At 36.5% G+C, this 23,188-nt stretch overlaps 2 protein-coding genes across 4 annotated transcripts in view; one reads left to right on the top strand and one right to left on the bottom strand.

Moving 5' to 3' along the window:
* The window catches only part of SYT1 (synaptotagmin 1), a 533,799-nt gene that overhangs the window by 203,719 nt on the left and 306,892 nt on the right, over nucleotides 1-23,188 (bottom strand). For all 3 annotated transcript variants that reach the window (XM_041739097.1, XM_041739098.1, XM_041739096.1), the window contains one exon: nucleotides 5,494-5,676. In XM_041739097.1, the coding sequence (XP_041595031.1) occupies nucleotides 5,494-5,659 (166 nt within the window). In that variant the 5' untranslated portion in view covers nucleotides 5,660-5,676. The remainder of the gene's footprint in view (nucleotides 1-5,493; nucleotides 5,677-23,188) is intronic.
* Nucleotides 11,960-12,693, top strand: LOC121481014 (uncharacterized protein C2orf15-like). Its single transcript, XM_041737986.1, has 2 exons — nucleotides 11,960-11,995; nucleotides 12,481-12,693. The coding sequence occupies exons 1-2, from the start codon at nucleotides 11,960-11,962 to the stop codon at nucleotides 12,691-12,693; spliced, it is 249 nt and encodes an 82-aa protein (XP_041593920.1).

A 23,188-nucleotide genomic window follows, 5' to 3' on the forward strand; every position in this document is an offset into this window, starting at 1 on the left:
GAGATAACCCCACTTTACGCACTAGTTTCCCAGGCCACCACTTTCAAACTGTGTTCCATATAGTCAGGTGTCATTGTTGGTGCTGATATAGGAGTATCTTGAGAGGGTGAGTAAGGAAGACATTATTAACTCATCACATCAGCTTGATTTGTGTTATCTACATTGTAAATCTAGGCTTCTACAATATTTCATTTGAACAAAGGGATCCTTGGCTAAAATGGTTCAAAAACTTACTGCCTAGGTCCATTTCTTCAAGATGGCACAGAGAGAATTTGGTACACTGTTTGGTATAATAATGTTTGTAGGATTATAACATTTATGTAGTTTCTAGCATGGTGTCAGATACTTTCAAAGTATAGGAAATATAAATATGTATAAGAAATGGTTCCTGTCTCTGAGGAATTTACATTTCAGTGAGAAAGACCCCAAACAAAACCAAATAACCAAGATACAGATTTTCATGATGTGCTTCGAAAGGTTGGGAGGAAGACTCAAATGATTCTGCCTTGGGAAAGGAAGAAGCTTCTCATCTAAGTCATAACATCTGAACTGGTTCTTTTTTTTTTCTTTCTTTTTTTTCTTTTTTTCATGAAGTGATTCTTGGATGAGAAAACATTGTGTCAGTGTTAATGGCAGAAGGGGTCCAGGAAGAGAGAAAAGCATAAAAGAAGACACCGGAATATGAGAATGCTGGCTGGGTTGGAGAGGTTTTTTTGTGAGTAGAATTAACAGGACTGAAATGAATTGCAGGTAAAGGATTGGAGGTGAAATAGATCTGGGAGACAAGGAGATCTCTTATTTGAAAGACTAGGTGAATGAGATCATTCCAGGGAGAACATTTTGGGGGAAAAAAAAGTGGAACAGTGTTAAAAATAACGTAATCCTGGATCCTTTACCACTTTAGGGAGGGAAAGACAATGAAAGAAGAGGACCAGTCAATGAGGGAGTGACGGGTGGGAGAGAGTGAGGGATGGGAGAAGGAAGAGGAGAAAAAGCAGAGTCCTGGAAAGCAAGAATGTGAGATAATGGTGGCTGAGAGTGATAATGATACAGAAATATCTGACTGAGGAAGGTTCACTTGATCTTAGCCAAAAGGCCAAGAAGCGATGACTGAACGAAGGTTGATCATGGCCTTCGTAATTGTGCATAAGGTAGTACCTGGTGACTCAAGTGAAAACCATTTTAATGGCACATGCAGGATGGAAATCAGAGTGCAAGGAGTCGAGTAGTTAATGGGAATTGAAGAAATAGATATGAGGATCAAGGTTATGTTTTTCAGTAAGTTTTGGTGTATATATGAAGGCAGACGTTACAATGGTAGCTTGACAGGTAAGGTAAGGAGAAGATTTTAGTGCGTGAAAGAAGAAAACAGAACATTTCATGAGCACTTATGGTGTGACTAGGCACTTTTGAATAGGAGACCCTTGGACATATGTGTGGGCCAAAAAGGATGAAGGGGGAGACAGTGAAATTATAAGAGTTATTTAAGAAAAAAAGGAAAATGGGAGGTGATAATGGGCAGAGGAAACACCATGAGGGAATTCAACTTTGCTTGATCAGACTTTGTTGGAAAGGGCTTAGAAGAATGCAATGTGCTTATATTTGGCTGCAAAGTTTTTGGTGTTTTCATGACTTGGGTTTCTATCTGACCTGAATAGAGGGCTTTTCTAAAATGGCAATGGATTTGTTAAAATGACAGCTTGAGTCTAATACTAGCTAACATTTACAGAATGCTTATAGAATGACACTCTGCTAAGCACTTTATATGCATTGCTCCCATTACCCAAAAACCCTCTGGCGGAGATAACTATTCTCATCCCCACTTTATACAGGAAGAAACTGATACACAGAAATATCAATGTTCCTAGGTCCCAGAGCTAGTGTGTGGTAGAGCTTAGATTTGAACCCAATGTAGTCTGTGTCCAGAGCTTATATTTTTAATCCCTCTGTTAAAACTGTCTATCCAATAGTATTTCTGCACGAATTACACAATTACCCTTAGTCCACTCTTATTCTGGACGAAGGAACAGGTTCTGGCTATTTGGTTTTCTGCTATGCTCAAGGAAAGGTGCACTCTACTTCAAGAAGCTCATGAATATCAAAACCTTAATCACAGCTCCTCGGATGACACGAGTTCATGCTTTACAAACCAACCATGGCCCTAGTCATATTAAAATCAAAGCTGCAAAATAAAGAAATGTCCTGAAAAGCGTTGTCTGCTTCATTTAGATAACAGTGTGCAGAATGAATTGAAAGATAAAAATGCTCAGCATTTACCATTTCCTTTTTCTTTTTTTTTTAAATTTTATTTTAAGCCCAATGGTGTTATGGATGATATCATCAGGCAATTTGGTTTGAATATGTTCCATGCTGGACTGTGCAGATTACCCAACTAATGACATGCATACTCCTTGCCATTGTGACACCTCTCTTCTCACAAGTGGGAATTTCAAGTGACAGACTAAAGCTGTTTGCTATCAATTTTGCAAAAAACACATCTGCCAGATAGCCAAGATTTAGTTCAGAGACTGAAATCAATTAATATTCTAATTTGTTACCTGTCATTAGCATCACACTATATTATGCCAAGTCAAAAGTGATAACCTTTATATAACATATGCTCCTAAAGGAATTTGATTTTAGGAGACTGTTTCATTTTTGTTTAGTGGTGTTGCTCCCTGCGTACAAATCCCATTAGAAATTTCAGTTACACAGGCAGTTAAAAATTGTGATGGATTAAAATAAAAGGGTAAAACATGCGGCTACATATTTTAAATAGAACTACATGGCTGTGTTTATGGTAAGTTTTTGTAGCTGTAATTTTACTATAATATTTTAAGATTTAGGTAGTGGACTTGTTTCCTTCTATTAAATCAAGGAGAGTTCCAGCAGCATGATATTTTTATAGGTGTTCCCCAGATCCTCTAGCATTCTGTTGCTTTAGGTTGCTGATCAAAAGCAAATCTCTGTGGAGGAGCAGAGGAATCACCTGGTTTCATGCCCAGTGTCTAAGAAAGGGACATGGGAGTGGAACAGTGGCTTGGGAAGAAAAGAGGTTAGCTAAGGGAAAGAAAGGAAGGAAGGGAGTGTTTTATAGTTGTTTTTTTTTTTTCCCCAGCTGACTGTTTTCTTGCTGATGAACATGGAGTGAAATATAAAGTACATAATAGTTATCAGTTCTGAGGGGGAAAGGCTAAAAGATGGAGGTGTCACTATAAGGATAAAAACAAATTGCTTTTTTCAATGTGATGACACAGTCAAGCACTGAAATGATTCTTAATGTCAAAAATCTAAGATTTTTAAGATGCTCTAATTTTTCAGCAACTTAAGGCCCCAAAGTCTAAGAGGGTGGTTGAGGATACAAGTTAAATTGACATTCATTCATTCATTCATTCATTCATTCATTCAATAAGTAGATATGGAGTGCCTCATATGTATGAGGTACCCCTGGGATATGACTGTGCAAAGAACAGTTCCAACTCCTTGCCCTCCTAGAGCTGAGTATTTTGGAGAGATCCAGAGCAATTTAACAACAAAAAATAAGGAGCATCATCTGCAGTGCTATACGAAGTATTATAGTGAGATTTAGAGCAAGGGTGAAGACAAGAATTCCTGGCAAAGATTTGGTGGGATGAATGTGTTATCACTGTAAGCAGCGTGGTTGGGGAAGTCCTTAACTAAGAAGATGACATTTGGCAAAGCCTAAAGGAGAAGAGAGAATGAGTTATGTGGATACATAGGGAACATACAATCCCATAGAAGATTGCCACACCACTCATGTTGTTTACTCTTCTAGAGAAGGAGGAGATGGTGACATTGAAGACCAGACAAAATACGCATTTTATTTGATGTTTGTCCATAGCTATTCTCTGCTAGCTCTTTTCTGTTAAAGTGATTATTTTGATAAAATATTCAAGTGAGAGTTGGCCCCTGTACATATGCATTTTGGTTTGCACCTTGTAGTCACAACCTCCAAGTTATGACAATGGTACTGGGATCATCCCATCAGCTCTGCAGCAAGGCAGGGGAGAGGACTTGCATTTCTCATCCATTGGGCCATCTCTACCTCCTCTAGATTGTGGATTTTCCTGTTGAGAATGATAATTACTGGCAACTCTGCTGAGAGTGTCTGTCAGATGAAATTGAATTTGATAAAAGTAGACAGATCAACAAATTGTTAGTCACTGAGGGACAAGAAGTTGATTCCTTGTGTTTTTTTTTTTTTTTCACTTGGTTTCTCAGTGTTCTTATAGAATAATTTTCTTATAATTTGATAAATCTCTCATCTGGATTACTACAACATCCTGCTTTTATCGTCTGCCCTTGCCTTTCTGGAACCCATTTAAACACCGTAGCTAGAGTGATCTTTGAAAAAAAGCACCTGAGTCAGATCATGGGACACCTCTGCTCGAAACTCTCCAAAGGCCTTTTATTTCACTCATGGTACAATCCAGGTTCCTTAGAATAAGGCCCAAGGCCTCACACGATAAGGCCTGTCTACAATCTGAATTCACCTTCTGCACCCTCCACCTGGTTCATCCTGTGTAAAGCTCACTGGGATCCTTGCTGTTACAAGCAAATTTTTGCCCAAGGGCTTTATCCAAAATTCCCAGGTTTTATAACTTCTTCCATTTCCTCTAAGCTTCCTTATGAGAGAAAGAAAGAAACCAGCCCTGGTCATCCTCAAAAATAATGTACTACCTCTGTGCCCTTCCATATTCTACTTACTCTTCTTCCTTAGTTTCTTCTATATCATTTCTTACCTAATGTGATTTCCTATATATATTACAAATGTTATATTATATATATATATATAATATTTGCATCTTTATTGATTTATTACTTCTTTTTCTCACTAGAATATAAGCCTTGTGAGGGTCCAAACCTATTGTCCCAGCACCTGAAAAACTCTCTAGTTCATCGTAAGTGTTAAAATCTGAATAAACAGACCATCCTGTAGTTTCAGATTAAAATGGCACTGATAGAACTTAGTGCTTCACTCATACTCATGCACTTAGGAACAGGTAGTCATTTGTTTTCCTGATAAGGGCAAAGAAAAAATTTAAAATTGTGCAGAAGATTTTGAAATATTAATAAAAGAAAATCAAGCTTGTAATATCAGGAAGGCACATTTTAGCTATTGCCTAGGAATAATCTTCCAAATGGAATGATTTCATTAATACAAATTTAAAATATATACAGCACAACCCATAAACATGACTGTTCTAGAGAAAAACAGACCTTGAAAAAAAAATACCCACCTGCATTAAACACAAGATACAATATTTTTTATAAACTGGACTTTGATATATAAAATATTTTTAAAGACAAAAATTCCATTTTGTTAACAGAATGCTACTATGCCAATAATAAAAAAAAGAACCTCAAATATAAGTTGATAGTATGTTAAGAGAAGTTCTGCTTTTTTCCCCCAGTGGGTAAGGTCATTTTCAAGCATTTCTCTTTTAACCAAGTATATAGAGTAGTACTCACATGGAATTTTATGCAACTCATTCATAAACTTCTCCTTCAGCTTAGAAAAGGCATCTTCCTTTCCTTCCCCAGGACTGGCTGGCTCTGTGGCATTATGTGATAGAACAGTTGCAACAGTGGTGACTGGCGGGGCGGCCAGGGCCTCATGATGACTCTCGCTCACCATTTTAGGTTCAGGTGAATCTAAGAGGGGAGGGAAGCCAAAAATAAAAAAAGAGAGAGAGAGAGAGAGAGAGAGAAAACAATTCAAAATGGCTGAACTGATCCCACATCAAAGGTGGAGATGAAACACATCAGAGGGTGCACCTGCCAATGGGTAAATAGCCCATCATTAGCATATTACTTTATGTTGGTTCATAAAGTATTTATGGAACCACTATGGAGAGTCTTTCCCAGAAGGTAAGACCAGGCGTGCTTACTGAAAACACTCTCCTCACAATAACATGTGAGCTGTCAAATCTATTAGTTGTTTATACTGCCAGTTATTTACTGTGCAGATTTAACTTCCAATCCATACATTATAGAACTCTGTAGGAAACAGTTGCTGACAACATACACTCTGTATGATCTCCACATTTTCTTTTTTTATAAAAGGAAATAAAAATAAAATATTTATATTGAAAATGTTGATGAATGATAGCATGCATTCAAAACACAAGTGACTTTTAAAATGGTTATAAGCAATGCGGTTATAAACATAGATACTGTACGATGTCGTGAGTGTCACAAAGAAGTTAGTGTTTGAATCTCATTTATTGATGGCACATTTTCCTCCCAGTCATTTTTTTTGACATTTACTGTAGACAATACTGTGATCAATAATTCACTGGTCTTGCCGGGTATATGTTTGAAGCCACTATAAATGTGGCATGATTGACTATATATATCAAGGAACTGATGATGAAACACGCCTTGCCTGTCAAATAATTTCAGTTTATTTGATTTGATTATATTACTGAATTATTCTATTAAATTAACTTATTCAGTTCCTTTAAATGTTTGTTTACCTCCAAAGTGTTAAAAAACAATCCTTAAGGTAGCCAATGAAAAAAATCTTCGCCTTGAGTGTAGAAGACCTCTGTTCTAGACCTCTTTGTAACTAAATGAATTTTGATGAGGCATTTGACTTCTTCATTTACCTGCCTTCTGAAATACGAAGAATTGAAACCTACCCTGCCTGGATTTTTCTTACTAGTACATATGAAGTGCTCTGTAAATGAAAAGAAGGAATTCCAAAGAGGTAGGCTTGAAGTCCTATTCTCCAATCTAAATATATTCTGGACTTTCATAATTTTACTGTGTGACTTAAGGTTTCAGGCAGGGCTGGTAAGAAAGGGGACAGTATTGGGAGCAGAAATAGATAAATACAAGCATGTCTTGTCAAAAGTTACTTCACAGTCTCGGCAGGCTAGCTGATGGACCTATAAAACCCTTTTGATTTGCAAAGAAATGGAGATAGCCAACAAACAGACATGGGATTTTTATAGAATTGAAATCTTTTGTGAATTAATTATGTATAATTATATATTAGTATAATTAAAAGCACAATAATCTCAGATGTACAGAATTATTATAGAATATGAATCAAAATCCAGAGATTTTTGGGTCTCCTGAAAGAAGATGATGGCTGAAGCTAATACACACACATAGATAATTGATTTTCATTTTATAATATATTCTTTTTTTAAAGCTTTTAATTTTCCACTAGTAACTACTTATATAACCTGAAAGGATAGAATCAGACAGATGTGGATGTGGATTGACAAGTTGCCATGTTCTTCTCTGTTCTTTAGTTTCTTCATTTGGAAAGTGAGAATAGTCATTCCAAAGACATAAGATTTTGACTATGAAATGAGATAATCTGTGCCATGAACTTAGCCCTCTATCGATTGATCAATCAATCCTTTCATCCTTCCTCCTCCCCTCCCTAGTAATATTTGGCAATCCAGAATTTTCCAGATTGTGGAAAATTGTATTTTTTTCCAGTTCAAGGTCATTTTCTATAAAGTTTTCTTGATTTTTCTAATTCTGTTGATTCTGTTTAGCTTAGGATCTGTATCCCTGCAAAAATTTGGAGTTCTGTTTGTATAACTTAGGTGAAACTATCGGTATTTTAACACCATAACTTTTTATATTTCATGTGCATCAGCAAAACTAAAATTATATACACATACATAAACACATACATATGTATGAAATATTAGTATGTATGTATTCAAAAACTGATTTTGGTCCTCTGCTTTGAAAATCACCCATTATGATATGCATTATTATTTATCTCCACAGGTTGGTTGAGGATACTTGAGGAATCATGGTTTACTGATAGAATTTAAAATAAACTATTGCATTAAATATAAATACAACAGTGCCATCATTAAATTAAAAGTATATTATCTAATTATATATTTACTTAATTTTTGTCATGTTCTGGAACTGAGATATTTTTGCTGGTTATCTGGACTGATCAGCTGTTACCTCAAAGTGGCTACACAGTTGTTTCCAGCCTTTCTGCACACAGATGACTGGCTCAGGTTTCTAAATATTTTCATGTTACCCCAGCTTAGAATAGAATATAAAACATTTCTACATATAGGTTGAATAATCTAAAAGGCTTTCTAAAAATCTAAAAAATTTCTGGTTCAGTAAAGTTAACATCTAGAAGATGGACTTGAAGTTTACTCGATTATATATATATATATATATATATATATATATATATATATATTTAAAGAAGCAATAAATATTTCTATCATTTCCAAAAACAGTCGTCTTCAGATACAAGGTATGCTTTACAGGTGTTTTATCGAAACAGGTTAAAGCTATAAACTTAGCTGTTACTAGTCAGTGATATTATCTCTATCATTTCTGATATTTTTAAATCAAGGAAAGATTATAAATATATAGACAATGCTCCTTAATGTATACCACTGTGAAATTAAGGTCTTTCATAAAATACAAAAACATAATGGGCAATTAAGGATCTAATATACTGACAAAGACTAATTGTTTGCTCAATATTTTCTTCTTTTTCCTTCATATTTTGAGATGATGCTGTTTGTAAATCACAAAACTCAGAACAGTGACATGGCCCTTGAATTTATATCCATAGAACTAAGATGCTTATTTCTTATTCTCCATCACTTTGTAGATGGAAAAATTAGCCAATTATTCAGTTCTGCCTAACATGATAACCTTATATTCTTTATGTAGCATTGTTTGCTTATTTAGAAAAGATTATATTATACTCAAGTCTTGATAACAGCCAAAAGTCATTGATACCCACTAAGTGGTTTAGATCTGTGAAGATATATAGCTCCCACACCACTCCCATGAGAGGTATAATTATCAGCCACTTAACGGGGAGGAGACTAAGGTATATAGAGGTTATGCGGTTGGTTCAGTCACACAGTAGTAATTAGTAGAGGTGGGATTTGAACCTAGATGTCTTAGTCACAATAGTGTTAGGGATTTGCACACTGTGAGACAAGTGTCCAATAAAACTGTGGATTTTGAATGAGTTTTTGACCATAGCCCATAGTGAGAAGTACATTTTACATCATGCTCTAGTATACGTGCTCTCACCACCTGTATGTTATATACTGAACAAAAAGCTTCACAGGAAAACACTTGTCTTCACTATGTGTGAAATATTCTAATATATTTAATTCTGCTCTTTCTCACTAAAAAATTCTAGTTGTGCCTCCAAATTGTATACACTGGTTTAATAATCCTCTAATGGTTTGAGACCCACAGTTTGGAAAACCACTCTAAGAAAGGACACGTGAAGGTAAAATAAAACTAATGGGGCTGATGAAAACTAAAGATGCCACTTGTTAACCTACTGTGTGCCAAAATACTATCCTTGGTATGATATTCTCCATTCTCGTTACAACCCTGAAAAGCAACTTGGTCTTATTTTACAGAATAAACTGGGTAGGTTAAGTGATTTGTCCTACAAAGATTTAATCTAATTTAAGGTTCTTTCTACTAGTCTACTCTAATAATAACATTTGTGTTTTATTAAACAATTAAATCAGTACCGGAAAGATAATTATGATTTTCTTTTGAATTGGTTTACCGGTAAATGGAAAACACAAATCCTCTTACCAGTGGGAAACTGATTGCTTAATTTTAGAGGTGTAGCCATTTAGTTGGTTAAACTGGAATTTGGCATCTTGAAATACACCAGGAAAAATATTATTGAATAGAAAAATATTATTTTATAGAAAATAAATTCTGTTAGGAGAAAGTTCACTACGAACAACATGTGCAAGCAATTCTTAAAGAAATACAGATCCCTCCTGACAGAAAAAAAGGTGTTTAGTTTCACAAATAGTCAAAAACCCGAAAGTTAAAGGAACAGTGAGCTAATACATATTCATTTGCAAATGTGGCTAAATGTAGATATCAAGGTGAGGGTTCAGAAAAGTGAGCAATTGGAAAAAACCATAAGGTAGAAAAATACTTCACAGAGGCAAAGTAACAGAACATAGAAAAAGCTGCAGAAATTCTCATTCTTTTTCTAGCAATTCACAATAAAGAATTAATCTGAGACGTACAAGCAATTTGAGGATGTTTGTTGTAACTTATTGATCATATTAGGAGAGCAGAAACAGACTTGTTAAATTATGGTGATCAATTAAATAAAGTTATTAAAATTAACAGTAAATGTTTACAAAACTAGAAGTACATTAGACTGTTAGATGAGAAAAGCAAAGTATGAAACAGTAAGTAAAGTATGTCCAGTTTTTCCAAATGCACTGTTGTATAAAAGACGTTGCAAAAATACATTTAAAATGTTAAACTTGTAGAATAATCGCTTTTATTCTGTTTGTTTACACTGCCAATATATTATGAACCTGAATTATTTTAAAGTACACAAAGAAAAAACTTTTAACACTGCTTGCTCTTAAGAAAAACTGGATCTTGCAGAAAGAAGTATTTTCCTAATGCCAGATTTTCAAAAATACTTTAAGATGTAAAAAGCTAAATTGAAAGAATTAGCGCTCTAGTTATGTATTTAGCAAATATAATGTATAAAATGGCCACTGGTTAAAATACAGTGTAGAAAAAAATACTAAGTTATCATAGAGGTTAATCCTTTTGTAGTATAAAATGAGGAAAATCAGGATTTTTGGTTGCCATGACAACTTCCCTTTAGCTCCTGTATTCTTCTTAGTAGGACTTTAATTATGTCTATCTCTAGGTCTATAAATTGATATAGATTTCTCAGATTATATAGTGAGATAGCCTACCATACCGCATAAGCATAATCATTTCTGGAGAAAGCAGTGTTCCCATTTCTATTTAAGTATTGTATTTTATAATAATAGCACACAAAATTAAAAAGTAAACAGGAGAGGAGGGCCTGGGTGGCTCAGTCAGTGAAGTGTCCACCTCTTGATTTTGGTTCGGGTTGTGATCTCTAGGTCACGATCTCAGGGTTGTGAGATCAAGCCAAGCGTTGGGCATTGCACTGGGCATGGAGCCTGCTTGAGATTCTCTCTCCCTCTCTTCCCCCTCTTCCCAGCCTCTACCTCTAGAAAGAAAGAAAGAAAGAAGAAAAAGAAGCAGGAGAAAAAGGTCAAATAGACACTGAAAATACTACTTAAAAAAAAAAAAGCATTCTACTGCAGAAATACCCCAAATTGAAAGTAACTATTGAAGTGATTATCATAAAGAGTCCAGCAGATACCATGGAATATGTTAGAATGCATTTTTGAGATGGAGGACAGAATGGTAGTGATTTTATTCCAGCAGAACTTGCCTTGACCTTCTGTAGGTGTAGGCGGAAACAGGAGGAGGATGCCATGTTCATCCTTCTCTTCCTTTCAGAAATAGGGCTCTGGGTTTCAGAGAGTGCTGCCTAAGGACAGCTCAGAGCTGAGTGGTCTCCCCTAAATAATTGCCCTTGGCTGAAAGGAGCTGCCGTGCTCAAGGTTAAACCCACTTCCCCAGGGACTGCGCACATCCAGTGGCTGGTAGACGTGGGTATAAGGGCCTGGCCCCCCGCCTGACCGAGTGTGATCTCTGAAGGGCCCCGTAGGATCAACTAAAGCCTCTGGTGACTGCACCTCACTTCAGCAGCTCCCTTTGTCCAAACCTGCTCTATCTACTCCCTCACCTAGAAAGCATTCCACAGTAGGCTATCTCTGACTCAGAGAAGCTTCCCAGGGAATCTGACCTACGGTACCCACTCTGGAAGATTTTTGGAAAACAAAAACAAAAACAAACAAACAAAAAAAATCAAAACAAAAAACCTGAACCATTGTCAAAGTTTCATTTAAATTTTTTCCAAACTCAAGGATCCTTAGGCAGAAAGTGAAGTCTAGCAGAATTATCTAAAGCTTCCACATGTTTGCAGATGTTTGAAGTCAGGTATATCCTGTCTCTAGTTTGAGTAGATACTTTCTCTTGAAGAAAGAAAGAGGAAAGCCAGACATTATGTATGGTCCCTCTCATGGCAATGACAGCTGACGCTGGCGATAGTCCCAGTAAAAGGGTGAGAGATGAAAGGTTGTTTTCAGACCTTGGAGCCACAGGAAGCACAGCAGGCCGCCTACCTTCAGAAACCATAAAAAGTACAGGCTCCTGGGTTGTCATCGTCATCGTCTTCTTCTTCTTTTTAACAGAATAGATCTAGTTACCTCCAGATTTTACTCAGTAAGCCACAAAAGCTTCCTAAGAGGTACGGGGAGAATTCTGCTTAAGAGCATGGTTCTCAGGCTGTATCTGTCATAAATACTTTTGCACATTGACTTTAAGTGGGTCTGCTTAGCTTTACTTTAAGAATAGAATCAGCATCCCTCCCTAACCCTAAAATACCACACTACAAACACTAAGAAGGTATATAGATGTTTATACCGAGGGTGATTCTGGAAGAGCATGAGCAGGAAGGAAATAGTGAACAGTCACCAGCAGCATTTCCTAGGAATCTACTTATTTATTTACTTGCCACTTTATTTAGGTCGAGGCATGACCTAATGATCAAAAGTGGATGATCATTTGATGCGACGGACTGAGAAAAGCAAGCTGGAACCAGTGTTATTTCAAAACACCAAGAAAATAAGATTAGAAGACACAAACCAAGAAAACTTTACAAGGAACAAAGAGATTTCAGGATGTCTTTCAGAGAAAACCTTGGGTTCTGTGGTATATGTTAAAGAAAGTGATGGAAAAGAAATGACAGATGTGGAATGAAATATTTGTACCTACTGCCAAAGAAAGGAGAATTTGCTTTTGACTTAGAGAACATGTTGAATGAGAACTTAACCATATTAGGAAAACCTAACAACATGAAGGAAGACAATTGCATATTTTTCACTATTTATGAATCATCTTAGACTGGACTTTTTAAATACATACTCAAAAATGTTGTTTTGGGGGAAAAAGCTTTCCAAATTTCAAAGCAAAATTCTTTGGTATTCTATCCTCATCAAAAATCAGAATTTTTGAATAACAGTATTTAAATGGTACCAACATATTTTTTTTTATGATAGTCACACAGAGAGAGAGAGAGACAGGCAGACACAGGCAGAGGGAGAAGCAGGCTCCATGCACCGGAAGCCCGACGTGGGACTCGATCCCGGGTCTCCAGGATCGCGCCCTGGGCCAAAGGCAGGCGCCACCCAGGGATCCCGGTACCAACATATTTTAATTATGTATTTCTTTAACAAGTGATCAAAAAAACAGTGCCTAAACAATTTGACATCTATATTAAAAAAAAAAAAGAGCTGGACCTATTTACTGTATACAACTTAATGATTTGAAGATAAGTGTACACTCAAGACACCACCACCACGGTCTCTAGTTCCTGGCTCTATGCAGAGGGCTACGTATGTCTTCTCTCTCCCTTCTTATAAACCTGTCTCTCACAGCCACCGATAGTCATATTGGCTTTCCTTCTTTCTCTGTGATCAAAATCCTTCTGCTCTCCTTATCTTTGCTTTTCTTCTCAGTTTTTTTCTTTCCCTTCAAAGAAAGGGGAGAACAATATTTAGTGTAGGTCTAATTTATCATGTACTAGGCCCTTGATGTATGAGTGTCTACTGAGCCTTCTGCTTTATGTGGAGGCAGAGGAAAGGAGAATAAGACACTGATCCTCACCCTCAAGACGGCCCATGAGTTTCTCCTGGCTGTCTTTCCTGCCATTATGGAAACTCAATATGCCCCATGATCATATCTCTTGATTCCAAAAGTGGGAAATTGCAACTCAGTTATCTTCTTGATGTAGTGAAACAATTGAAAACATGTCTCTGATTGCCAGGAGACAGATGGAAAAGCATGAATAAGGAGTAACAAGTAGGACCAGAAATTAGGAAATTTGGATCCAAAGGAACTAAGTGAGAGATATAGATGTGAGGTGCTCCAAACAGAATAGCTTCAGAGGCAAACACTTGTATTAAAAACCAGAGTTCAAATGTTTGAAATGGCTAGACAGATGCTGTTACTAGAAGTTGGAAAACTTTGACTTATCAACTTCCAGTTTTTATATTTTTAATTTAATTTTTTTCATATCTTTAAATATATAATTTAGTTTTTTAGATTTACCAGTGTTCATCTCCTTCCATTCTTATCTTCCCAAGACAAGCAAAAGCAGTTAGTTGCTCAAGATCCAGCTTCCTTAAATGCGGAAAGATACTCGGTATAATAAGAATTTACTTATTGTCCTCCCATCTCGCTCTAGTTTTGATTGTTTTTTTTTAAAGATTTTATTTATTCATGAGAGAGAGAGAGAGAGAGAGAGACAGGCAGAGGGAGAAGCAGGCTCTGTGCAGGGAGCCCTGCCATGGGACTCGATTCTGGGTCTCCAGGATCAGCCCTGGCCTGAAGGTGGCGCTAAACCACTCGGCCACCGGGGCTGCCCTAGTTTTGATTGCTTAAAAAAATAATGTCCACTGCCTCTCTCTGTGTCTCTCATGAATAAATAAATAAAATCTTAAAAAAAAATGTCCTATGTCAAAAAATGTCATCACTACTAAGGTTTATTTCCAAGTTGGCCCATCTACTTCAAAATCATTATTTTCTTTTTTAAACTTTGTTTTCTCTGGGGAGAGACTCATCTAACAATGGATCCTGCAGATAGCGGGTGGGAGATGTACTCGAGATGTGAACTCCAGTGCTTATCTGTTAGTAGCTCCTGTCCGGTGATATTGTCCTGCTCACAGACTCATGATGGGCAAGAGTCTAGGTAGATTACATGGCTGCCCCCTTCCACCATAATCACAGGGGATTTATGGAAGGAGCAGGACCAATGAGGCCAATGCCACTATTTGACATGAAAACAGGAGTGAGGCTCATAGATTTTCTCCTTCAGGGTCTGACGCTATGAAGTACTCAGGAGAAACTGAGGCGGAGAGAAGAAACATGCTTATTGTTACAGAGTTAAGAAGTGGTGAAGCCTGGCTTCCGAGCTCCATGACCATGGTGCGGTGTCATTCCTCCAGTTATCCTGCTTCCTTTGGCCTAGTTTTCAGCTCTGAGTTTCCAGTATATAGTATATTGTACTATATTATAAAACCCAATATTGATAAGAATTGGAGTAGCTGTTCATGGTAATCGAGAAAGTGTAGTGAGAAGTAAAACTTACCATGTTCACTAAGCTTGGTAGTTTTTTTGAATATTTAGATTCATAGTTGGAGGTGGTGAGTTCTGTTACTAAGTCTCTCCTGCATTCCTACCTTAATGTAGGTGAAGAGTGATAGAACTGATGGTATGGAGTGCTCTGCAGGCCTACGCAGATGCTGTGGAGGCCAACTGATGGTTGAGGATTTAAAACATTCCATTAAATACATTTTTTTTCGCATTTTTGCATCTCAGAAATGGGGTTTTGCCTTACACTCTGTGGCATCTTACTATCGCTGCTGGCCAGGCCAGCACACTCTGCCTGCTTGCTATTGCCATTGACGTTCCAGTCAACAAATACTGAAAGGCCATTTGAGGAAGGAATCTGAATCCCTGTTGTGGTTGAAAGATTTCTATTGTAAGCTTCTACAACGAAACCAGCAGAATGAGAGTTAAGTGTCTTGGAAGATTTTGGAAGCATTAGTGGAGCAATATTTAAAGAAACACAGGTAAGTGGTGTGTAAAAAGAGATGGGCATCATTAACTCTGAATTGTGACAGGTTTAGAAATTTTAGGAACTTACTAAGCAATCTATTTTGCCTTTAATTTCCTCATTTGCATGTATAAAAGTGACACAAAAGAAAGTCTAAGTCTGAATGACTTTTCAATAAGTACAAAATAAAAATTCAAGTGATAAGAAACCATTTTTGACATAGCTTAATTTGTGGCATTTTTTCTTCAACTATAAAATAATGGTGCATCTTGTAATTCATGGTTTCTTAGAGTACACAAAATACAGATTTCCTACAGAACAAAGAGAAAGCATTAGCATTGTTTACAAATAATGTATTATAAAGCAATAAACTTGATAAAATTTTTAACAAACTGAGTTTCTCACTCCCAGAAGATCAATCACCACAATTATATTTAGCAATTGAGGGCAATATAAATTTCAGAGGAACTAGCTAAAATAAAAATAAATCCATGAGCCAAATGGAAACTATATTTAGTGCTACAGTATTTCCCCCTTCAGACCTATAAGATTGAGAATTAAAAATAATGGAAACAAGTAAATCATATCCAATTCAAAGCCCAAGCACTGAATTACTGTAAAATGATACAGAAAATCAAGGGGTCGTAAACAAAATTGAAAGCTTCCCACCTATAATAGGCAAATAAATCTTGAAAATTGGAATATGAGAGCAGTTTCGAAAAGCATATAATGAATTCACAAATTTAATACTGTTTTTCTAATTGGTTTACTATGTACCCATTTCTCTATTAATGAAATATTTTATTGTTGTAGTTTTAAAAGCTGCCATTTATTTTAAAAGCACCATTCAATGGAAAACTTTGATGGCTTGACGGGGCCTCTTAAGATTTTATTAAGAATGGCAGAGTCATAGTCAAGAAGAGATACCAAAATAGCCTTTCAAATGCATTGTAAGGGTTTCTTTTATTAATATTTTATTTATTTATTCATGACACACACACACACACACACACACACACACACACACACACAGAGGCAGAGACACAGGCAGAGGGAGAAGCAGGCTCCATGCAGGGAGCCCAACGTGGGACTCGATCCCGGGTCTCCAGGATCACACACTGGACTGAAGGCAGCGCTAAACCGCTGAGCCATCTGGGCTGCCCCATTGTAAAGGTTTCAAATAAATATTCACTGTGTTTTAAAAATTGTGCAGTAAGGGTCAAAATCTCTTTAAAAAAATTTTTTTGTCAAAAAAAGTAGATGTGAAAACCTAGAGATGAAATTGATCTTGCATGGATCATTTTAACATAGTTTTAAGTGACAATGCTCATTGTGTACAATATTAATCGGAGTTACCTCTTTTTAACTTTTGCATAGTAAGATGAAACTAGATGCTTCTGGCAGTGATTGAAGAGATGCAGCATAGCCAAATCAAGCCAATTGGCTCTCAAAATGTTTTCTATAGAAGCTACAGATAGATAATTTGGAATTCCCATTTTCCATTGCTTTGCTGAAACTCAGCTCTGAACTCTTGCTGTTTCTGAGCTGCAGGCACTTGAGAGAAAATCTAAGCTTGCAACTCAAAGCCCTCTTTTATCAAACTGTGCTCAAACTGTCATTGTTTTGTCACACAGTGAAGCAAAGCTTTAAAATCGATCCATTCACAGTTCAGATTGTGGCAAACAAGATGAGAAATTCTGCAGACTACAGTTAGAAATACTGTATTAGTAAATAAAAATAGTAACCCTTTTTAAGCCTATACTATTAGCCAGACATTTTCATAAGACCTTTAAACATATAAGCTCATTTAATGCTCATAAAATAAACCCTGGGTGTCAGGCAATTATTATCTCTCTGTTATAGATGAGAAAACATGCCAAAGGATGCACAGCGTTAGAGCAAAGATTTAGAGTGAAACAAGCTAGCTCCAGGGTCCATGGAACTCTGCCTCACTAATAAATGAATAGATAGATGTTGAATGAATGAATAAATTGGGTGCCTACAATGTGTCTGACATGATACTCGGTGCTTTGGATAAATTTCAAGTAGTTCATTTACCATCTGTATGCTTGGGGATGCATACAGATGGTTAGAATCCAATGTGTTATATGCTGTAGTAGAAATAATTATAGGAGGCTACAGAGAGAAGATTCCAGATAGAAAACCATTGAGAAGATTTAACATATCTGAATGTAGTGGGGCCAGAAGACTAAGTTTATTTGCTAGGTATATCTGTGTGTGTGTGTGTGTGTGTGTGTGTGCCTAAATTCTAAATTCTATCTTCTATTGTGTGCCAACAAATTAACTTGGGGACATGAGACCTGAATAAACAATACTCACAATTTATAAAATAATTATAAAATCACATGTCAACTACTTACCTAACAGCTATTCACTCTTTCTGATTTAAGATAAGCCTTACTATTATTTTTTTTTTCCGGGCAACTATTTCCTTATCCTCCACTCATAGATAAACTTCGTTAGTCTCCCCCCCCCCACTCTCTCTCTCTCTATAATATATATATAATTCATGGTAATCTCATTATTTTTATCTATTGTTGGCTTACACAAGAAAGGGCATGTGATCCAGTTCCGGAGTATTGTGATAGGAGAGGAAATCTGTTGGGTGACTTCTGAGGAAGTGTTTCTAACTCTTAAGGATGCTTATATAGAAAGCAGTGTCTCTCCTGTTGGTGGTGTTCGGATTTGTGTGTGGTACTTTAAGTGAGGGGACAGTGAACAACTACCCCTTGATCCACTCAGGAGCACCTAAGTAGTAAATCAGGGGAGTCAGAGGTTTAGAAAGAATAGTTGAAAGGGAGACAGCATATTATCTTCGTTATGTAACATAGTCTCTACCTGTTTTGTGATGGGTTCTTTTTGCTGCTGTTTCTCCTCCTTGTTCGCTTTTGTCTCTTAATAAGCAATGGCTTATTTTCTGTCTCTCCATCAAGTTAAGGTTTGACAGAGTTAGAGATACATCTCTAAAAAAATTTCATGGCGTCTCTTTCCTCTTGAAAAACCCAGATCATACCACTTCAAGAAAGAGAGCTTAAGAACAGATATCCTATCAAATACCATCGAGTCACCATGTCACATTTAAGCATCATTGTGAAAAAATGTGACTTTGATAAAAAATCATTATCTGTGGGTTTTTGTAAACTTTCATTTTGGCCAATAGTTGGATTTAATGCCATTTCCATTTGAGTAGCTCAGTAATAAGACTGATGAATATAACACAGTTTGCATCTCAGATATTCAGAGAAAGAGTACAGTGTAATAGTTTGCATTGAGAAGCAGGATCTGTAAACACTTTCTCATTTACATCATAAGCAGGCATGCTGGCTTCCTGACAGCAATATATGGAGCTAAATTGCCTTTTCATTTTATATTCAGTAATTATACACTATAATCTCATCAAAATAAGGCCATTCTATAGGCAATCCTCTCATGTTTTTAGGCCTTTTTCCTAAACTTATTGATCAAAATGTAATATTATGACATACTAAAAGAAAAGTGATCTAAGTACCCAACTTCCTCTTTGGAAGGTGTCAGATGACTTTTAATTTCAAAATGATGTATTATCATGACTTTTTAACATTAAGTAGAAATCCTCTCCACCTCACTGTAGAACAACAGGTATGAGCAGATTTGCAAAGTTCCCTATTGTGTAGGTCAAGATCACTGATGATTAGAATCTCAAGTTAGTTTCATGAGTCTGGTTATAAATTATGATGATTTTGTTGAGAAAAAATATGTTTTTATTTAGCCAAGTGAACCAAGTGTTTTTTTTTTTCTATGCTGTTAATATACCACTGCTTTTCCTTAAAATGGTTAATATCAATACTTAGAAGCTCAAATAATACCCACCTGGCTAAGGAGATATTTCAGAGTGAGGGCACACTGTTACAAATTCATAACTGGATATTATATTACAGATAAACTAACACTTTTACTAAGATAAAAGTATACTGATCATATGAATAAAATATGAGTGTTGATTTCAATCATCCTTGAGTCACCCTGTATTGCAGGTGAAATATAGAATAAAAATAGGAGATATGACTTAATAAAATTCTGCTTGTTTACTGGATATTTTGTTGGTAGAAAATCACTCAGGGGCTTTTGCAATCAAAGACAAAAAAAATCAATGGAAAAAAATCCTTGAAAACAAAAGATTGTGTGAAAGCTTTGTGCCTTAAACACACACACACACACACACACACACACACACACACACCACTAATATAAATAGAGGAAAATTATAAAGTCAAACTGAAAGAGAGAGATTTTTAGACTGGCATCTTAATATAAGAATTTTCGAGGCTAGAGGTAGAAAGAATAGGGAAAATGTAGTTTTACTAGAAAGTTTAAAGCTTCAGTCAGAGAAAAACAAATCCATATGATTTCACTCATATGGAATTTAAGAAACAAAATATGAACATAGGGGAAGAGAAGGAAAAATAAGATGAAAATAAGGAGGCAAACCGGAGGAGACTCTAAATATAGGGAACAAACGGAGGGTTGCTGGAGAGGAGATGGGGTAACTGGGTGACAGGCATTAAGGAGGGCATGTGATGGAATGAATGAGCACTGGGTGATCTCTGCAATTGACAAAGCACTAAATTCTATCCCCGAAAATAATACTGTATATGTTAACTAACTTGAATTTAAATAATAAAAAAGGAAGTTTAAAGCTGCAAAGATGAAAGTAATAACAGCGTACCTAATGGAATGCACTTCCAAGTTTTGCATGTTAGAGCAGATTAAGTTCAATGTGGGGGAGGATTGGTAATTGGGGAGTTGAGAGAGCATTTTCAGTGGTGAAAGATGGAGGCCTGCTTCAAATCCAGGGTGAATATAAAACCTACACAATATTGGGCACACATTGTTACTGAATCTTTTCTATCACAAAATGCTGACATGTGAAGAGCGAGAAGGCAGCTGGTAGGGAGAAAATGGATGTAGAGCATTCAGTGTTGAAAAAGGGGAGTGTGCAAAATCATGATGTTATTCATGATCACAAGTAAGCAAGCAAGCCAGCATTTCGCAGAGGGTGTTGGAGAGAAGAAAAGTCTGTAGAAATCAGCTGATGAAGATGGCACTTTCTGGAAGTCCATCATCAAAGACTGAATATAGTCCCGAGTGAGAACACAGCCTTCCGGATGAGGGAGGCATGGCCTGGCATTGAACAGACTAGAAGAACGGAGGCAGCGAACAATGCAGGGAGTCTCTGCTGCCCTTAAGACTTGTCTCTGGCCATGCTGGTTAGAGACGAGGACCACCGTCTCCGTGAGGGGCGCCTGGGACTCGATGCCACAATGTCAGCTAATTTCCGAATGTCTACACACAAGGTCCGTAGCGCCCCAAAGTCATGCAGCCTTCCCCTTTCTTACGTGACCTGTCTCCATGACGTCAGTGTATTTCCTGTGCTGCATATGTAGTTTAGACCCGACTCCTCTGCTGTTCACAACCAGATTGAAAAAAACCAGATTGAAAAGTGACTTAATCTTTATTATCTTTATGAAGAGGCCTAAAAAAAAGAGAAGAAACTAGAACAATTTCTCCCCATGTGGCCATTCTGTCATCTTTCTCACTTAACGTCTTCTTTCTGGAAGCTTTTATCTACATCTCTGCCCCCTCGACACTTCTCACCATAGACATTTGTGCTGTTGTGTAAGACAGAAAACTCCTATAAAATTAATGTTCAACTTGATTTAGGCATGAAATTCTAATACTGTCCAGAGAGGGATCATGCTGTTTCAAAATAATTTTTGGTGTAATTCTCCAAAGAAACCATTTATATCAATAAAATACTTGTTTTCTGTGTATTGCATAAAAATCAATTTATATTCAAATATTTTCCTCCTGCCAGATCAATGTCTTTCCGAGAGCTTAGAAACAAAGGTACCGTAGAGATTAACTGTGAGACATTTGGCTCTATGAAGAATAATAAAACAGAAAATAAAATATTAATGGGAGAGCAAAGCAATGCTGACAAGAACACTTTGGTAGCTGTGGGTCACTTCTGAATTAACAATTTTCTACCCCTGTTCTTGAAATGGATGGATTTCCCCTCCCACAGTCTTGATTTACTTATTCATTAACTAAAGGGATTAGTAAAATTATTAGGGCATAAAAGTTGATATAAGTACTAACCACCACAGACAAGGAGCTGAAAATATCTACTTTTCCTCATGGTTAAATCCTAGAATTAAATTACAAAGTGGAATTTTATAACAAATTTCTACAAGATATTTACTTAGAGTTTAGGAAAACTTGCGTGAAATGAGATGAATTCTTTCTTGTTTTGGTCTAAAAGTTTAATATTTAGCATTTTCTGTTATTTTTGCCTTCTTTTCAGGGGGTGGTAGTGATGTCTGTTTGCCTTCCTTATTTCTTAGCTGTTTTATTTGTATCTATCACTTTTTTAAACAGATGATGATGTTTATTCATCAACGTACAGTGCTACCTTTTAAAAAATATGAATTTTCTCTGAGGGATTAAATTTGAATAGCTCTAGAGCATTACTCTCAGAACGTGCTTGGGTCTTCAATTTTAGGCACACACATGTTAACTAATATCAGTATTTTATTCGTTCCTTTGCTGATGTCTGGCAAGCTAGCAGATGTGTGAAACTGATCAGGGATTTACATTCTGGGCTGAGGCAGCTTTGATCATATAGGCTAATCTCTAAGCTTAAAACTTGGTAAAATTATGGCTTTAAATTTCTTCTTATCACTGCTTTAAAAAAATAGAATTTAGGGGCACCTAGGTGGTTCAGTTGGTTGAGTGTCAGGCTCTTGATTTCGGCCCAAGTCATGATCTCGGGGTCCTGGGATGGAGCCCCACCTCAGGCTCCATGCACAGTAGGGAGGCTGCGTGAGGATTCTCTTTCTCCCTCTCTTTCTGCCCAGCCCCCTGCACATGCTCATGCTCTCTCTCTCAAAATAAATAAATAAATCTTAAAAGAATAGAACTTATATTAATATTCTTGACCATCTTGCCTTTTTCACTGCTTAAATGAAATTTTCTTGACCACTTTAATTCCTTTCTTTCTGTTTTCTTATTCCCTGAGCCAGAGGAAACCTTAGTCTCTTGGCAGATTAAAACTTCCTGGTTATTCTGCATGAGATAGGACTTTGAGTTCACTTACAGTTGGGCTATTATTAGTCCACCATGATTTCTGTCCCTACCCTGAGTTTTACATTAGGATATTGCAACACAAGCAACCTAGAATTCGATGTGGCCTAAGGATTCCATCAGATTCCATCTCTTCAAGTTGACTCATGTTTTCTTGGTTGTAGGTTTAACAATCTCCTAAATCTTAGAATATTTCTACATACTATGTCTTTCTAAATACAAATTGTCAACTATACATGGACCCCAAAGAAGACATCAGGTTGCAACTGAATGTTTTTTTTTTCCAAAAATTTCCAACCTTAGACCTGTAGAAGGAGAGTTACAGAATTGCATCCTTTAATTAACAATTTTGAGCTTTTCAAGAACACTTCAGCCACATCATGTCAAAGCTAAAATCAGCAGCCTTCCAAAACCATGAACACAACTTGACTGGTTTTGACAGTCTATTTATTAATTGCTGCCAAACTATAATTATTACTGCATTAACGTCACGTA

This window comes from Vulpes lagopus, chromosome 23 (genome assembly GCF_018345385.1).
Source record: "Vulpes lagopus strain Blue_001 chromosome 23, ASM1834538v1, whole genome shotgun sequence".
Taxonomy (NCBI): domain Eukaryota; kingdom Metazoa; phylum Chordata; class Mammalia; order Carnivora; family Canidae; genus Vulpes; species Vulpes lagopus.

Excerpts from the sequence above, each read along its gene's own strand:
- LOC121481014 (XM_041737986.1), top strand. The coding sequence starts at position 11,960 with ATGACAGCTGACGCTGGCGATAGTCCCAGTAAAAGG. Across the intron at positions 11,996-12,480 it reads GCGATAGTCCCAGTAAAAGG|TCAAAAGTGGATGATCATTT; the intron begins GTGAGAGATGAA and ends ATGACCTAATGA.